The 18,510-nt window shown below is 31.3% G+C and overlaps 1 protein-coding gene and 1 long non-coding RNA gene across 8 annotated transcripts in view; one reads left to right on the top strand and one right to left on the bottom strand.

The window, feature by feature from the left end:
- LOC100867895 (adenylate cyclase type 6) overlaps positions 1-18,510 on the bottom strand; it is an 88,223-nt gene that overhangs the window by 7,603 nt on the left and 62,110 nt on the right. Inside the window, 11 exon segments of the mRNA XM_086906158.1 lie at positions 133-264; positions 1,247-1,363; positions 1,985-2,069; positions 2,413-2,510; positions 3,137-3,296; positions 3,781-4,026; positions 4,791-4,949; positions 5,936-6,082; positions 6,623-6,715; positions 7,711-7,832; positions 15,614-15,763. Of these exon segments, the coding sequence (XP_086762284.1) occupies positions 133-264; positions 1,247-1,363; positions 1,985-2,069; positions 2,413-2,510; positions 3,137-3,296; positions 3,781-4,026; positions 4,791-4,949; positions 5,936-6,082; positions 6,623-6,715; positions 7,711-7,832; positions 15,614-15,763 (1,509 nt within the window).
- On the top strand, positions 148-16,551 carry LOC116414471 (uncharacterized). Of its 7 annotated transcripts, none has more exons than XR_015291593.1 (7): positions 148-379; positions 766-1,381; positions 12,253-12,679; positions 12,760-13,592; positions 15,261-15,800; positions 15,891-16,006; positions 16,100-16,551. It is a non-coding gene; the product is annotated as an uncharacterized LOC116414471 (long non-coding RNA). The 7 variants fall into 7 exon arrangements; XR_015291591.1 differs by having other exon boundaries at positions 12,253-13,234; positions 13,476-13,592; XR_015291592.1 differs by having other exon boundaries at positions 12,253-13,234; positions 13,318-13,592.

Below are 18,510 nucleotides of genomic sequence, written 5' to 3'. Positions count from 1 at the left end.
GCAACATCGAAACAATTTTGGCACGTCACGCGTCTTAGGAACGCGGCCTAAGATCCATTAGTAACATCCATCAGATATCGAGTTAATCTCGAGTTAATTCGAGACAGGTCGAATCGATCATACGGTACTTACGTCAGCGAAAACGGTGTAATAGCAAACATTGACGGGTGTGTCAATACTTTGGAAAGTGACGCTGGAATTATCAGGCCACTTGGTGAACAAAAAAGTGCCGTTTCCGCATACATGGCCATCTTCCAACGTGAGCTGCAATCGGAAAAAACAAATGAAGACTTGTCACTTTGTTCCTTTTCTTTCTATTGATTTGAATCGTTTCAATGCAAGATCATTTCGGGAAAAAATGATCCATCAGTTGCTTATGGTTCGTTACACGATCTATGTAGTCTTGTTCAGATTAATCATATAAAGAATGTTCGGAAATTCATTATTAATCTTATAACGACATCTTCGAGATTTTAATGAAATTGGAAATCATATAATTTTGAAAGTTATTTATCGCAAATTTTATTTTTCTTCAGTTTTCAACGAAATTAAATTATTGATCCATTTCAATTCTATTAAAATTGAAGTTTTTATATTTATATTCAATTCTATCGATATTTTAAATTTATTCTCTATTGTATATTATCAACTAAAATTAAATTTAAAAAAAAAAAAGTTGAAAGATTTTTCTTCAATCATATTTCTTCGAATAGAGTAAAAAATTCTTATCATTTGCTAATTTTTAAAATATTTTTATATTTTTAGAATATTTTCACGAAATTTTAATCATGATAAAAAATATTTGAAATCACTCTGTATAACGATGCAAAAACGTCGATAGGTTAAAGCTATTCACGTGTTGTTCTAAGTCGATAGATCCATGAATTCATCGATGATGGATGGCCAGATATTCGATATTTGATGATGATTGATGAGGCATTCTCGTGAATTTCATCATAACAATACCTTTTACGAGATTTCATCGGATTTTGACGAATTACAGTAGCTCTCAATGAATATCGTTTTTGAAATATTGAATTAAGACACTGGAGTGAAGAAACAAGCGTTGATTTGTATACTTACTTAATGGTACACGATACGATACGTATCAGAAACATAAATAACACGAATAATACAAAGAAACATCGTGCTTGGAATTCAAAGCGAATGTTTACAAATAACACGTCGCAAGTCGTGCGTTATTACTTATTGGTTGCGTTATTGGTTGAACTACGTCTAAGCTTACCAGTGGCGACAGTGCTGTGACGAAAGTTAGAAACACGACATACGTGGCCAGAGCTTGTGCCACTCCACGATTCTCGAATACGTGCACCGCAAAATTTCGAAAACATTGTGGCACTACCTAAAAAAAGTAGAAATTGTAAGTAAATCCATCTGATTAAAAAAAAATCTTTTTTAATTTTGCGCATTTAATTTTTTTTCAAGTTCAATTTTTTTTTTCTTTTTTGAAGTATTTAGTAGTATTATTATGTATAACTATAGTAATTGGCGATAATGCGTGGCCAAGACAGAATCGATGGCCTCAGCATTGACCTGGAATTTTGCCACGGATTCAAGGTTAAGAGGAAGTGGCAAGATTCCAAAGAGTTAGTCCGATCGATTGAGTCGCGTTGGAGATTCCTCGCAATACATGAAATTCGTTTGATTAATCCTTTTTATGTCAATACATAGTCGATACATGTATACGTTATGCGGAAATGTTTACATAAATATGCATAATGGAATATTAGGAAAACTTTGTTTTAAAATTTCTAGATAATTATTAGATATTATTGGTATATGAATATATATAACTATCGACGAATTTGAGAATTTAATGATGCGTATATATGCATATAATCATTCGTAATTATAATCATTTATGTACGATGAACAGTCAATGAATTGATAGTCGCTCGATGAAAGGTTTATAATATGCATAATTGTAGAGCATAGCATGCGAATAATTGAATAATAATTTTACCTTGTTCTTTTCTGCTAACAGAATGCCATTGATTATCGCAATTATCAATATGCTCAGAGTTACACATGTGTAAAAATATCCATTCCTAAAAAAATAATTTTCTAATTTAAATATTCCTTTTTTATTTGAATTTAAAAAACTTTTGTCTTTATATTTTTGAAGTGAATTTAATATTAAATTATTGGTCGAAATTAATTTATTTTTTTTTATCCAAATACCTTTAATATTACATATAAGCTTTTAAAAACTTTCGAAAATGGATTAAATGAAATTTTGATTTTTTTCATGAGAAAAAAATTGATCGATGAAGTAAATATACGACGAATTAACTGAAAGTCGGTTTGATTGATAGATTGCAACAGGGGAGAAAAAAAAAATGTTTTAAAAAAAAAAAAAAAAGTAAAATTTATTCAAACTGTCTTGTTTACCCGTATAGAGTGATTGCTATAGCAATCACGACCACCATATACACGAAACCGGAACAGACGAAATATGCTGACAGCATTCTATCCCTTTCGCGTGAATACTGTAACAGATAAATTAAAAATACAATATAATCGCGATCGTGTATGTACGAATACGAATAATATAAATAAATAAAAATATTCTCGTATATTATAAATTCAAAGTCTTGAGTGAAAATTTGGCGAAAAAGAATAAAAGCGGGATGAAAATTGGTGAAAAAATGGATATAAACGTAGAAAAAAATATTGTACAATACAAAGCTTTGAAATTTTTTAATAGATGAATAAATAATTGTGTGTGAATAGAAAGAAAGATATATAGTGATAAAATGTTTAAATCGAAGAAACCGTTAGATAAATTTTAATAAACATTATCTTTGTGCGGTTGTAAAATCTACAAATGTATTAGCATAAGTTTTAAAAATTCGTTTTTAGATAAATGTGAAATTTATGCATCGTTTTCCTCAGTTATCTGCTTTAGAGCAAAAAAATTCTCTTATATTAATTTTCCACTGATTTAATTAATCTGATTATTCAAGGAAGCACAAGATTGCCTGAATATTTTATACTGCAATTTTTGATATATAATTTTTCATACAAGTAAAATAAAAGATAAGAAATATCGATCTCAGATTCGAATAATTTTAAGGCTAATTGTATTTTTAAAATTAAATAAATTTAAGTTTACCTTCTTCTCAACGTCGGGATTACGAAATGTTAGGATGAAAGGAGTGCAATATTCTGTTCTTAATTGATCTATGCTCCTGGCATCGATCGCCCTCATCAGATACTCGTTCACCTCGTCTTCAGGGTCTTTTTTTGCCTCTGTCGTCTCTCCAAAGCCTAATCTATTATAGAACGAACAATCGATATAAAAAAGAAATTTATCGAAAATTATTTATTTTCTTTAATTTCAATTTTTAAAATTATGAGATAAAAGATCACTTGCCTCTTGAAATTTCACAAATTTTAACTTGCAAATAAATCGTTTTCAACTTCTATATATAATTTATTTAAAGATAACGATCTACACTATAACCTATTCTATAACTAAATTTAACACAGATTAAAAACGAACCGGCACCGCCATCGTTGCCCGAACTTTGATTAAAACTTTAATCTAAAAAATTACAAACTTCGTAATTTGAAAATTACAAAATTTCAAAATTGATCGTCCAAAACAAATTATCATCTCTCCCATTAAAAAATATTAAATAATATAGGAATAATTCAGAATTGATGGGAATATCGTATATTTCACATTTTCTTCCTTTCTCTCGAAGGAAGAAATTAAAAATGGAATAACGAGAGGAATAACGATGAATCACTTACTTGTTCTGTTTCCCGTGTTGAGACCCGTGCCCCATCACCCTCATCTCTTTGGACACGTTCCCGTTCGCGGGCAAACCCTTTCTCAATCCTGAAGGTATGTTACTTCTGTGCGAATCCCCAGGGACGATCAGGTACGTTTTGATATTGTGCTCCTTCAGGTACGCGTTCCTTTCACCCCCGTGACCCTCTTCCACCTCGTAGAAACCATCCAGACAGTCGAGGGTCTCTTTCGTGATGTGGACTCGTCTATGGAGAAATATTGCAATCAATCATATAATGAAGATTTATCTCTCCATTTTTAAATTAATTTTTAAAAATGGATTCAAATGGATTTCAATTAATATCGAGCTATTGAGAATTAATTTTAAAATCGACGTTTTCATAAATTGATATTATTATTATCGAAAGAAAGAGTGTCATCATGTAAAAAAATATTTATCTTTAGTTTCAGATATTTAGATTAAAATTTTTGGAAAAGTTGAAGTCGAGTTTTGTATCTTGTGTACGTTGTATTGGTTTGGTACACTGTGTCATTTGTTGACGAAAGAAATCACGTGGCAAGGAACATTATAAAAATATATTTCTTAAAAATAAATAGATATCACATTTTCTTATCGTATATTTTCATTTAATAAAAAATCGATAAAATGCATCTGTTATTCACGACTCGATGAAACGGAATAGTTAACAGATATGGAATTTCATCAAGTTTCACGGTAAAATAAAATCACAAGTTTAAAAATTTAAATCTCGTTATCCCTCTCGAAAAAAGAAAAAAAAAAAAAAAGAAAGAAGCGGAACGAACCGTCGCGTATATTTCGTGATAAATATTCGAATTCCTCGTTTCGAGAATTTTTTTCCGTCCGAAAGAAAAAGAAGCGACAAAAATATTTCGCTCAATGTTTCATCTCTTGTTTCAACATTCGCTCAAAGTCAGATGGAAATTTTCTTAAAAAAAAAAAAAAAAAAAAAAAAAAGGAAGAAAAAAAAGAAAAAAAGGAAAAACTTACCCCGGTATTCCTCCGCTCTCCATATAGTTGGCCAGGGTGACGTCGTTGCTCCAAACGTCGAATTGCCATTTCCTCAAGCCAAGAACCCCGCAATGAACTCTTCCAGTGTGTATTCCCACTCTCATGTTCACGTTCACTGCGCCCACTTCTCGATACAGTCTATAAGAGGAAAAAAGAAGAATCGATTGCTTTAGAAATAACACTGTAGTGATTATTACACTACGGATTATATTTATATCGCTGAATAGTATGGGAGAAAAAAAATATAAATAAATCATAAACTTTTGTAACTTTGAAATTATAAATTTTATTTCTTCATTATCATTTTCGAAGTCATTTGATTAGTTTGTATATCGAAGTGTTATATTTTTATAAAATATATGAAACAGATTTTTCAAAATGTTTTTGCGAATTAATAATTATTTTCGATTTAAATAATTTAAATTTAAACATTTTTCCAATAATGCATAATAACTATTTTAATCGAAAAAATATTAAAATATTCATTCTTCAATCACATTTGATCAAAAGTTTCTTTAGTTTCTTCGTGGCTATAGAGAGTTTCAAAACGAAATGGTTTTTATTTAGTGGAAGCGCCGTATCGAGGCGCTTCCGTCGTATTTTCACGAAATGACCGGAAAAAGGTTAAGGAAAGCGTTCTAAGAGCAGGAAACAAGTAAATGAAAGTAGCCCGTGGAGACGAGAATTCTCGTTATATACGTTTGCTTTTGAAAAACACCAAGTTCCGTCAAAGGAATGATTTCCTTCGAGAATAAAGTGCCATTTGTGCTCGTGCTTCGAAAACGAATATATCGAGAAATCCCATAACGATTTATATTATTACGAAGTAAAACGTGAATTCTTTGTAAAGAGAAATAATATATCTCTGAATAAAAAAAATGTTCATAAAAACATTAGTAATTTATCGCTTTGTTCAAAATAAAATTTCAACGTATGTCGTTCTTCTATCGTGCATCGTTATTTTTACACAACGCTAATTACGAATAATGGAAATTGGATCAGGCGTTAATTCGTTCATTTAGAAGAGAGAAACAGAATGGTTGGCATTGGAATACCAGAAAAAAAAGAAAAAAGGAAGAAAAAGAATTCGATGCATCAGAAAATTAGTAGGACAGAAGACTCACGTAATGGCGCTAATCATGTCCAAACCCATTTCCACGCAACAACGCGCGTGATCTGGCCTCGGTTCAGGAAGTCCGGAGACGCAATAGTAGCAGTCACCGAGTAATTTGATTCGCAGACAATGGTGCTCAGCTGCCAGTGTGTCGAAGCTACAAAATTTACAATTAGTATTTTTATTAAAATTATTCACATTCTTTCATTCAATATTCGTGAAAATAATTAAATTTATATAATATCCATTTAACAATTAGAAATAATTTAAGGGAGAGGAGGATTAAATTATTTATTTATGAGGGAAAGAAAATAAAATTTTCAATAATTATTGAAAATGTCTGTCAAATTATTTAACGTCGAATACATGTACAAGATAAATAAATTTTAAATTTATTTTATTCCTCGAATACATTAATACGTATAATTTAAATATTTTTGCGTATTACGCGCGTTCTCTACATTTTTGTACATTTAAATTTCACATAAATGCATAAATGCATAATGATGATTACAAAACTTACTGTCGTACAATTATTATTAAGCATAATACGTATAAATATCGAATCGAATCTTCAATAAATTTTACATCCAATTTTACAACAAGTATGTATTATCGGATCGTTAATAACACAGGAAAAAGAATTAACTCCTCTTAATCTAGAATATAGAATAAAGATATGGACAACGATACAAACCAGGCGAATAATTTATTCAATAGTCTGACGACCTCCTCGGCAGTGCATTGATCCGACAAGGAAGTGAATCCACAGATGTCGGCGAACAGAATGCTGGAAAACGATTACAAAGATGTATTCTTCTTTTAGGTTAGGTTCCGGTAAGTGGTATCTAAGTCACGATGTTAATTAGAATTCGTTAGGTGTACGTCGTGCGACTTAACGAGACTCGAGTGGCAGATACGTGTTACTCTAACGTGTGATAGACGCGTGCACCAGTCTGGTGCATAATAATGCTGAATATTCAGTTGCTGCCCCGGTTATACGCATATACCACATAATCATTCACCGAATATTCATTCTCTCTATTATATGTGTATATCTCTTTTACTCATCATATATGATTAGTTGTTATATGTTTCTTTCATTACAAATACTTTAATCTTTCTTATTATTCGTTATATGGAAGTCATAATTTCTTTCATCTTTTTCTTTCCATTTCCAAAGTTTATTGGTATTTTAAAATTTTGAAAAAAAAATTCTTACGAAGCGTTCACATAGATTTGAAAGAGGTGCTCATTAATATTTCTGCTATTCAGATTTCTCGAATATTATTGTTAAGAGATCTTTCTTTTTTTTTTGAAATTCCATTCGCGTCCAAATGGATTTAAAAGGATTAGATATTATATACGTGTGCGCAATTCGAAAATTTCTCGAGTATTATTGCCAAGATTTCTCTAAAACTTCCACTCGTAGTCATAGAATACTAAAAAGGATTAAAGATTATATAACATGTTTGATTCCTATTATTCCAAATTAGATTTCTCGAATATTATACATCATACCTTTAAAAGATATTTTCGAAATTTTACTCATACTTCTAAATCATCACTCAAGAATACTATATAAGGATGGACAAATTTATTTTTCCAAAATTCCAAACTTGGAAAATTTCTATAATAATATTTAAAACTTCGAGATCGATGCATCCAACGAAAAGAACAATTAGATAAAACAGTTCTCTGCTCGACAACGAAACTCGATACTCTCGACGCCTTTATATATATATATATATACAATATCGTTGTATCAGGATATTTTGCCCTCACCTGACGTTCTCGTGCCTCTGAATGTAAATTTTGTGAAACATGGTATCCTTTGGCTTCCCCGCGATGTCAGCTTTCATCTCCATGGCTACGTGGCGCGGCAGCACGCTCAATAGAAGCCTTTCCTGAAAAAAAAAAAAAAAAAAAGAAGAAAAAAAAAATCATGGAAAATTCATCGTCGCCCGTTGTGTACATGAACAGCGTTCACGGATAGAGAAAAGGGAATGCAATTTCCTCGCATCACCTGAGAATTCATTGCTTCTCTCCTCTCCTCCCCCCCTCCCCCTCCCATACTGCTTTAAAATTGACCGGTTTCTCTCCAACTTACTTGCCTTTGCGTCTTACTCGAGCACACTTCCGGTTGATCACAGGATATTAAAGTGAAGAATCGGAGAATTGTCTATATACGATATTTCACACGAATGTATTTCTCGAAGATACGAGAAGAATTTGATAAAAAAAAATTTTTGCGATTAATTGTTTCGAAGTTAGAAACATAAGTTAAATTTTTCTGTGGAAAATTGGAAAATCGATGATTTATTTTCTCTTTCCTTCGTCTTTTCTTCGAGAAGTTATTACAGAAGTGTATTTGTATTTGTATACCATGAACGATTTTTTCCTTTTTTCAATTTAATTAATATTTCAGCAGACAAGGGATCTTGAAGTTTCAAGCTTCCCACTGAGATTTCAAGAATATATTTAAAGTGTATCTTTAGAGAGGAATATTTCGATTTCAACATTGTATTTCATTAACATGCAGTGCACAAGCTTTCCGACAAGCTGATCTGTCGGTATTAACAGGTACATACCGCTTTGAATTCTCTTTGGTATTTGTACCAGCTGGTTAATTAACCATGTTGTTATGTTGGAAACTTGCGGTGAATCTAATAAATCCGTACACTCAAGACACCATTCATCTCGTCGTTTGATTATTAAAGAATTTCTAACTTCCTTGAATTTTAATTTTTAATTTCTCGAGTTCCTTCTTCCTCTCTCTCTCCCTCTCCCTCTCTCTCTTTCCTACTTTAATTCTCTATTTTCGATTCATAATTTTAATTTTTAAATTTCTGAATTTTTCATTTTTAATTTTCTGTTTAGAAGAATTTTCACATTTGCTAATTTTATTACTTTTCACTTTTTACTTTACGCGTTTAGTTGGTTAATTCTTTTGGACAATCAAATTTCAGTTATCTTCGAGCAAATAGTAATACCATTTGAAATTTTCATTTAAACGATCGATTGATCCACGCGTATTCGAATGCCGTTTCTGTGAATTTTAACACGAAATTACATAGCAAGCTCTAGATTCGTTCGTAGCCTGAACGAGCAAACTGCGTGATCGTAGCTTGTCATAACCGTTCTTGTTTCCTTATTTTTCATTTCAAGACCTCTAATTTGCATAAATTTCGCGTATACAATTTCGTTTCTATTTCTATACCACGCTACGTTATCCTGCACAAGGATCGTCGTTAATAAATATTTCTCTAATTTCAATTTTCCAATGAAATATTCGTCGATTCACGTGAAATTCTTTTTAAAATTAAAACCGAAAGGGGTCCAGATTCACATACGACGAATAAACGAAAAAAAAAAGAGTTAATAGTATCATCTCTCTCGATAAAAAAATAATCCTAAATTATTCAAAAAAATAATCCCTAAAAGCTAATTAAAGAAAAAAGAAAAAAAAAAGAAACTAGATATATCTCGTCAAGAAATATCATAGACGAAATATTTCATGATGGAATATTTTTAGTGCCACGCCACTGACGAAATTTTCAGCGATGCAATCTTTTGTGTGACGCTTTAAACAAATTATTTCGCGATCCAATATTGATACTGCGACATTGATTGACGAAATTTTTCGTCAATCAACATTTATAATGCGACGCCACTGACGAAATTTTCTGTAATGCAATCTTTGCTGCAATATCTTTTGTGCGATCCTATAAACAAAGTATTCCACGATGCAACATTTATAATGCGACGCTACTGACGAAATTTTCGGCAGTATCTTTTATGCAACGCTAAAAACGAGATATTCTGCGATACAATATTGACAGTGCGACGCCACTGACGGAATATTTTGCAATGTAACGTTGGTAGCGCAACGCTGTGAATGAAATATTCCGCCATATTGATAGTGCGACGCCATGGATACAACATTTTTCATTTAATAGACAAGATATCTCGCGATTTAATATTGTTAACACGAAATTTTGCGCGATGCAACATCGACAGTGCGACACCACTGACGAAATATTCCGCGATACAACATTGATAGTGCAATACTGTGAACGAAATATTCCATATTGATAGTGCGACGCCATGGATACAATATTTTTCATTTAATAACGACGAGATCGCCGACAAGATATTTTGTGATACAATATTATCGATACCGTGCCATACACGAAATTTTCCGCTACGCAACATCGATAGTGCAACGCCATTAACAAAAATTTTCCGCGATGCAATATCTTTTGTGCGACGCCATGTGCGATGCAACATGTTGATAGCGTCATGGATTAAATATTCCGCTATATTGATAATGCGACGCTATGGATGCAACATTCCTCATTTAATACCAGACAAGATATCTCGCGATACGATATACGAAATTTTTTGCTATGCAACATCGATAGTGCGACGCCACTGACGGAATATTCCGCGATGCAACATTGTGCAACGGTGTGGACGAAATATTCTGCCATATTGATAATGTGACGTCATGTATACAATATTCTTCATTTAATAGACAAGATATCTCGTGATACGATATACGAAATTTTCTGTTATGCAATATCGATAGTGCGACGCCACTGACGGAATATTCCGCGATACAACATTGGTAGTGCAATGGTGTGGACGAAATAACCTGCCATATTAATAGTGTAATGCCATGGATGCAAAATGCTTCATTTAATACCAGACAAGATATCTCGAGATACAATTTGTTGTTAGGACGAAATTTTCTGCTATACAACATTGATAGTGCGACGCCACTGACGAAACAATGCGATGTCTTTTGCGCGGCGACATAGACGAAATGTTCCACGGTGCAACGTTGTTAATGCGATACCGTGAGCGAGATACCTCGTCCTTGCTAGCAAACGGGTTAATTTCCTCCCGTTATCGATTCATCTACGTCCAACGTAAATCCAAAGGAATCGAATGCGTCGAGTCGTGGGTCTCGAAAGAGGTGAAACTAATCAATCGACTCCCCGTCACAATCAATTCGAATATACGCGGTACATGAGTTGGAAAGCTTTGAACACGATCCATATGATCGGATCAGCGACGCCTCGGGAAATCGCGATACCTGTATATACCTGTGCAACCTGTTGTATCCGGGAGACTGATCGATTTATTCAGCGTCGAATTATCGTGGCAAAGGGCCGCTGTAATTTCAGATTCTACGCGAGCTGTAGCGTAACGGGAGAAACCAAAGTTGCTCGGGATAACGATCATCTTTGAATATTTCATACCCTTGATGGAAATTCTAAGATAAATTGCGAGATGAAAAGATCATGGTGGTGGAATGAAATATCGCTCGTTCTATCGCGTCCAACGGTGGAGATCGATGGATAAAAATTGTGTATTCAGACGGCGAAAAAAATTTCAATGAATCTTCTGAATTTACTTCGTCAACAATGTTGCGTGAAAATTGGAACGTAAATTTTTAAATCGATAATTTTTAAATTGGATGAAAAACTTATTTTATGCTTTCTGTCTGTCGAACGAATATAAATAATTGCCTATTATTTCGTACGTAACTCTTTCTAATAATTCTCCAATCTCCGGATTTCTTTAACTATTTTCTTTAATTATTTTATTCATTCCACGAGCCTTTCTATTCTCAACGTCCCAATTTCTTCGTCAACATCTTTTTCTTTTTCTTCTTCTTCTTCTTCATACTTGAAATACCGATAAAAAAATATTCCTTAACCTTTAAGAGAAAGTTTCCTTAACGCAGTGAATCACATTTGCCACTCCAATTATTGTTCTCGTTCGAACGAAGAAAAGCAACCGGCCCGTCTTTGTTATTCCACCAGACGAGATTGGAAAGCTTTCATCGGCGAAAAACTTTAATTTCGGCCTCGATGGAATCTCCATTCCGGCAAAATTTCATTTCGTTAAGAGAACGATTCGCGAGAAATCGATTTTCTAATTCCACAACCTCTCCTCCCCTCCTGTTTCGTCTCCGAGTTTTTTTCTCGCCTAGAAATTTCGAATCGAGAATCTACAACTTCCAAGCGAGCTTTGGATTCTCGCAAGAATTAGGAATTACGCGTTAAAATCGTGTCACAGAGAGTCGACAACACGGTCGCGTATGATGTGACGTGAACTGTAATGAATAGCACGGTATTACGCTTATCAGTTACTCTTAGTGCTTATTTTAGACGCGTGCTTAATTTCTCTGTATTAGACATTACTCTCGTTTGTAAATAAGCGTTAGGACGACATTAGGACGTTGGTAGATTGTTGCGTGAAACGCAAACTTGCGTTGAAAATTAAAACGTTAATTTTGTGCTTTATACGTTGCAGGTCGATGGCACGTGACACAGTCTCAGTGGAACGAGGAAGAATTGGTCAGACTTTGAAATATAGACATATTGAAATATTACTACTAGGGATTTACTAAAGCAATGGAGTTCTAGTGGACAGAGAATGATTAATGCAGGAAATTGGTCAGACCCTTGGTATAATATTCAATTTGAATTGAAAGATATTAAAATTATCAGAGAGAAGAATGCGAAGAATGATTAATGGAGTTTTAAATGAATGAAAATTGATTATTGCAGCAATTGATTAGATGTTAAAATATAATCCAATTTATGTATTAAAACGTTATGAAAGAGAGTAAGTAAATGGACAAGAAATGTAGTAATTGGAATATAACATTGTTCAATTTAATTCAATTTAAAATTATTAAAGAATCCTTCCAAAGAATAATTATAATGAATAAAAAGTGGTAAGTGTAAAAATTGATAAGATTTGAATGTAACTCAACTTATGAGATATATTGAAACATTATTAGAAGGATAATATTAGTGCAGGAATTGATCAGACTTTGAAACACTTCTTAATTTATGAGAGATAATTAGTGCAGGAATTGATATACTTTCATTTGGTCAACAAATGAAATGCAATATTAATAGAAGGATTTTCCAAAGAAAAATAATGGACAAAAAGAAGATAATGTAGAAATTGGTTAGACATTGGAATGCTCAACATACTGAAACATTACTGGAGAAAACTTTCTAACAAACTAGGTGAAGTTTTACAACAATACTGGGACTCATGACAACTTCTTGACCCACTAACAAGCAGTCGTAGACGAATGGAGTAGAAGATAATATTTCATCTAGTCCCATATTGTGAGGGATTAAGGGCAATAAGTTCAAAAATACTTAAGGCTTCTATGCTGGACGCGAACACGACAATAAAGTTTCTCCATTTTACTTCCATACCAAGATTACTTTTCATATGAAATTGAAAACACAGCTATATATAATAATTCGATATGGTAGGAAATTTAATCAAATTCCCTAATCAAAACTTACACTTTCATCTGTAGTAATAGTAGATACTAATTGTGATGTATATTAGTTTAATAGAAATGAAATTTTGTAAAAGTAAAATTACAATGAAAGATCGTAGATTAGTGGACTATTTAAAGTTTCGTATAAATGGAATTCTACAGAAGAAATTTGATGAAAGTGCATATCTCTTATCTCGATTTGATTAACCGACCAGATTATTTTTAGCGACTGGGTTCCATTAAGAACGGTGGAAGTTTGTTAAAGATACCGAGTTATCGAGCATCGCTTATAATTCTAGCCAACATTCTACCCGTGACCTGGCCCATTGTGCACTTTAATCAGGTATCTGTGACCTGCTACGATAACGTTAGGCCACTGTCCAGGCTCTTGTATTTATCAACCCTGTAGATCTTGCCTCTCTATTCTCCTTATATTTGGTTAAATACTCTCTTAACTAGACAACCATCATTTCCTCTCTCATTCTCAACTTTAACATTTTTTTTTTTCATTCTTTTCTTTTCCAGATATCCAGAATCAATCTATTATGGATTTTAACGTTTTTTTAAGTATGGTATAGAAATTTTTCTTAGACACACGTAACATATGCCTTCATCCATTTGGTGTCTATTATTATTTAACTATTGGATCTCAAATATTCATGAAATATGCCCAATATAATATTAGCAAATATTTCGGAAACTAAGGCTAATCGATTGTACATTTAACATCTTCTGCAATACGTTTAAAGATCAAAATATTAATATTATTATCAAAATAGGAGCGTCACGTGTCGACAGCTTCAGCATGTCGTATTATATAAATTATATGATAAAAATTTATAAAAATTTATGATATATTCATCAATTTTTCGCGCGAGATAGAGAGATCTAGGGACTTTGGCTCGCAGCAGTTGTTAAATGGAAAATTTATCGAATCGTAATGGAAACCCTACGGCTATTTGCGAAACCTCGATTCGTATCTATCTGCATTTGATGTTTTCCCAAATTGTCAAAATTTCGACGATGTAAATTTCATGATGCGCGCCTAAAATTTTTATAAATCAAATAATACCTCTACTTCCAAGTATATATATTAAATCTATTATCCGTTAATATTCAAATATCTGTATATTTTCGTAACTCCACTCTAGTTGATTATTTTGTAAATTATTCACCAAATTATTTTGGAGCAACTTAATATTGCGTTGACACAATTTTGAATTATACGATCGACTATATGGATACGGGGTATATATATATATATGTTATAATAATTAGGGAGAAAATTGCAGAGACAGTTTGCTATACGTTGTCCATTATATTAATAAACAATTAAGAGAGTGCATTAATTATCGACCTACCTATGTGCAAAAGATTTAATGATCAAAATTTGGTTAGGTACTCTCTATCGAACTCAGCCTTAAATACGTTACTGATAACTAGTCGATTTTCCAAGTTGGCAATTTCAATGTTCCTAGATATTAGATTATCAAACTGTATTAAAGATTGATTAATTAATAACAAGATTAAATCAAGATATCTATATCTATATATGTTTTTAATCAAATAACTTCATTTTTAAATTTTAAAGTCGTTTTCGTTAGAAAATTTTTTCTCCAATCTGTTTTGCAAATGTTTATGTCAAAATTTGAAAATTTTTGATACGAATAGGAAAAAAGGATTTTTCATGAAAATAATTTCTATCCTTGATTGAAATTGAATTTTCGCGAGATTAAATATTTAAAATTTATGATTTAACGAAAATAAACTGCGAAAAAATCAGTTCGGTGAAATTTATCGATAGCTCGACGGAATTTTGTGGAATACTTTTTCACATATTTTCATATCAAACATAACTTTTTGTTAGAAGCAATTTTTATCGCGTAAAAATAAAAATTTCTGGGTTTTAACGATTACCTCGTGAAAATTCCAATAACCAAAATGAAGTTTGAATCAAATAACACTTTTGAATAATGTATTTTAATTTAACGAATATATTTTTTTTTTTTAGTTTATCATTGGAAACGTTTCAATAATCTCTGTTTCAATTATCATAAATTAAAAAAAAAAAAAAGACGCGAAAAAAAATTTTTTAATTTCTAAAAATTAAATAAATTTATAAGTCGGATAAATTAACAACGATTTATAAAAGATAAATATTGGACAAATTTAAGGTAAATTAATTCTATCCGGATAAATTAGCGATTCGCTTTGATTTCGAAATTCTGTGCAGTTATCGAATTCACGAGATATATTATTTAATTTGATTTATCGATGGACAGGATCGGAAATATAGTGGTTTGTGGTCAGCGATAGTGAAATTCTATAAGTACATATACGTTTATACTACATACACATAAGTACCTGTTGCTGATTTTCCCTCTGCGTGGTTAGACGAGCCTCGACGCATTGTCTAGTCTCCAGGAAGGCTTGTCTTTGCGCCAGTTCTCGAGGATGATGCGTCAACACCCCGGCCATGTTCGTCCCACCAACCACCACAATGGAGCTTAATAACTGCAAAGATGAAGATAGAAATTTATAATTTAAAAAGGTAAAAAACAAATAATTGGAAAAGAATGATGATGTATGTTTGGTAATTTAATAAGTATCTTGATGAGTACTTATAATAAATATCTTATAGAAAGAAAATCTATTTGAAATAATATTAGAATTGGAAAAATTTAATAATTGTGTGAATACAATCCATGGAAAACAAATAAAAGGTTTAATAAATTTAAGTAGAAGGAAAGGTAAAAGGTAAAGTGGAAAACTTTTTGCTGAATGAATATATTTATTTGAATTGGACAATAAAAATGTGATGACAATGATTTCATCACATTGTGATGACAGGATATTAGAAAGATTTGACAAATATTTTACTTTCTCGCATCTTGATGTACTTTATAAAACAAAAGTGAAGATTAATTAACGGGAACATCAAAGGAACACAGATTTACCTCAAATTTGGACAATGTAGATATAGAAAAGACCCAAGTAACGATATCATCCCACTCATGGGGGTCTATATTAAGAAAAGAGAGCATGAACAGGGGTTTTTAGTGGGTCGTCATACAACATCTCGTAACAACCCTACGCAAAGATACGGGTCAATGGATATGCTTTAGTGCTTTTTTCCCCTTCTTACGAAAAAAATAATAATGATAAAAAAATAAAAAATACGACGATCAATCATTAAACTATTTCATATTTTTTATTTCAAATGAAACAAAATGTCTGGAATCAAATTAACATAGCATGTTCATGACATAAGATGATAAATATTAATGATTCACCATAATAAATACTTTACTGAGTTCTTTAAAAGTATTCTATTTATCGTTGAATTACACGATAATGAAGATATTAGATATTCCTTTTTTTTTTCAAAGTTTATAAGATCGTACAATTTAAATTTAATTAAAAAAAAAAAAAAAAAAAAGCAATCGCGACGAAAAAGATATTAAACGAATATTCAAAAGTTTGTAAGAAATTCACAAATAAACACATAATATTGATCATTGACACGTTTATAATTTATGGAGACAAGGAAAATATAAAATTATAATTTTTTTTCACAAATTAGCAAGCGTAATAAATTTGCAAATTAACTTGTTAATTATTATTAAATTTGAAATTAACGAGCGTTTATATATATATATATAACGTATGATGAGACGAGAAGAGTGTGTAAAATTGTAATGTTGAAAAAAAAAAACAAAAAAAAGAAAGAAAGGAGAAAGAAGTTGGCACAACCTGGTTCAAAAATAATGAGAATTATTTGCATATGCATACGCTTATTTACATAGCAGCCTGGTGGGGGCAGTTTCTGAGAGCCGGCCGAAATTTCCTTGGCGAAAAGTAAGCATCGCAGGGTCAAAGGAGAGGTTTATCGAGTTTACGAAGTTGGCAGCAGTTCGATACACGATAGCATACTAATTGCAAAGCCCACTCTAATTAAACCGTGGTGGTGCCGGTGCAGGAAACACTTGCACAAACGCGTATCTCTTTGACGTGACGTCGCTTTTGGATCGACGTTGCCGGCCACTCGTGATGCTTCCTTTGGATTTCCATTTCGATGTAGACCGAGCTTTACATCTATATCGCTTTTAACATTTTCATTGACTTTCGGCTCGATTCGCGTTTGATATATTCGATCGCGTGTGGGAAGTGTAAGTGAAAATGATGCGATCGCTTGGAGGATAATTGGAAATTTTTAACACTTTAGTTGAAAATATTTGGAAATTTAGAAATTTTAATATTCTGGTTGAAAATAGTTGGAATTTTAGATTTTAGAAATTTATTTTTTAGAAATTTTAATATTCTGATTGAGAATAATTGAAAATTTTAATATTTTATTTGAGAATTGGAAATTTAGAAATTTTAATATTTTGGTTGAGAATAGTTGGAAATTTAGAAATTTTAATATTCTAGTTGAGAATAATTGGAAATTTTAATATTTTATTTGAGAATTGGAAATTTAAAAATTTTAATATTCTGGTTGAGAATAGTTGGAAATTTAGAAATTTTATTTGAAAATATTTGCAAATTTAGAAATTTTAATATTTTGCTTCAAATAGTTGGAAATTTAGATTTTAAAAATTTATTTTTTAGAAATTTTAATATTCTGATTGAGAATAATTGAAAATTTTAATATTTTATTTGAGAATTGGAAATTTAGAAATTTTAATATTCTAGTTGAGAATATTTGGAAATTTTAATATTTTATTTGAGAACTGGAAATTTAAAAATTTTAATATTCTGGTTGAGAATAATTGGAAGTTTAGAAATTTTATTTGAGAATATTTGGAAATTTAGAAATTTTAATATTTTGATTGAGAATAATTGGAAATTTAGAAATTTTGTTATTTTATTTGAGAATATTTAGAATATTTTATTCGCTTTTTTTTTTCAATTAATCTTTTCTCCTAAAATTTATCTATATCAATATCCTACATTGATCGATTCGATTTTTATTCAATTCATTAACACAAACGAATTTTCGGAAATTCAAAAATTCAAGTAACTTATAATATTTGAAAATTTCTAAATTGATCAATTGAATCAAAATGGAATCAATGACTGTTACGTGAAATCAATTTTGGGATAAATTGGTTAATCTAAGATTAGATTTACAAGTGTTGATAATTTTGGAACTAATGAAATATAAATTGCATTATTTAGACCGCGAGAATTACAGAAATCCAGAACGTATGGAATATGGAAATTTAATTTAATATAAATATATGTAAATGAATTGAATT

Source organism: Apis florea, unplaced genomic scaffold (genome assembly GCF_048593485.1).
Source record: "Apis florea isolate Af1SG1 unplaced genomic scaffold, ASM4859348v1 contig_2492_pilon, whole genome shotgun sequence".
In the NCBI taxonomy this organism is placed as follows: domain Eukaryota; kingdom Metazoa; phylum Arthropoda; class Insecta; order Hymenoptera; family Apidae; genus Apis; species Apis florea.
Note: the sequence above shows the minus strand (reverse complement) of the source record. Positions and strands in the feature narration are given on the sequence as shown.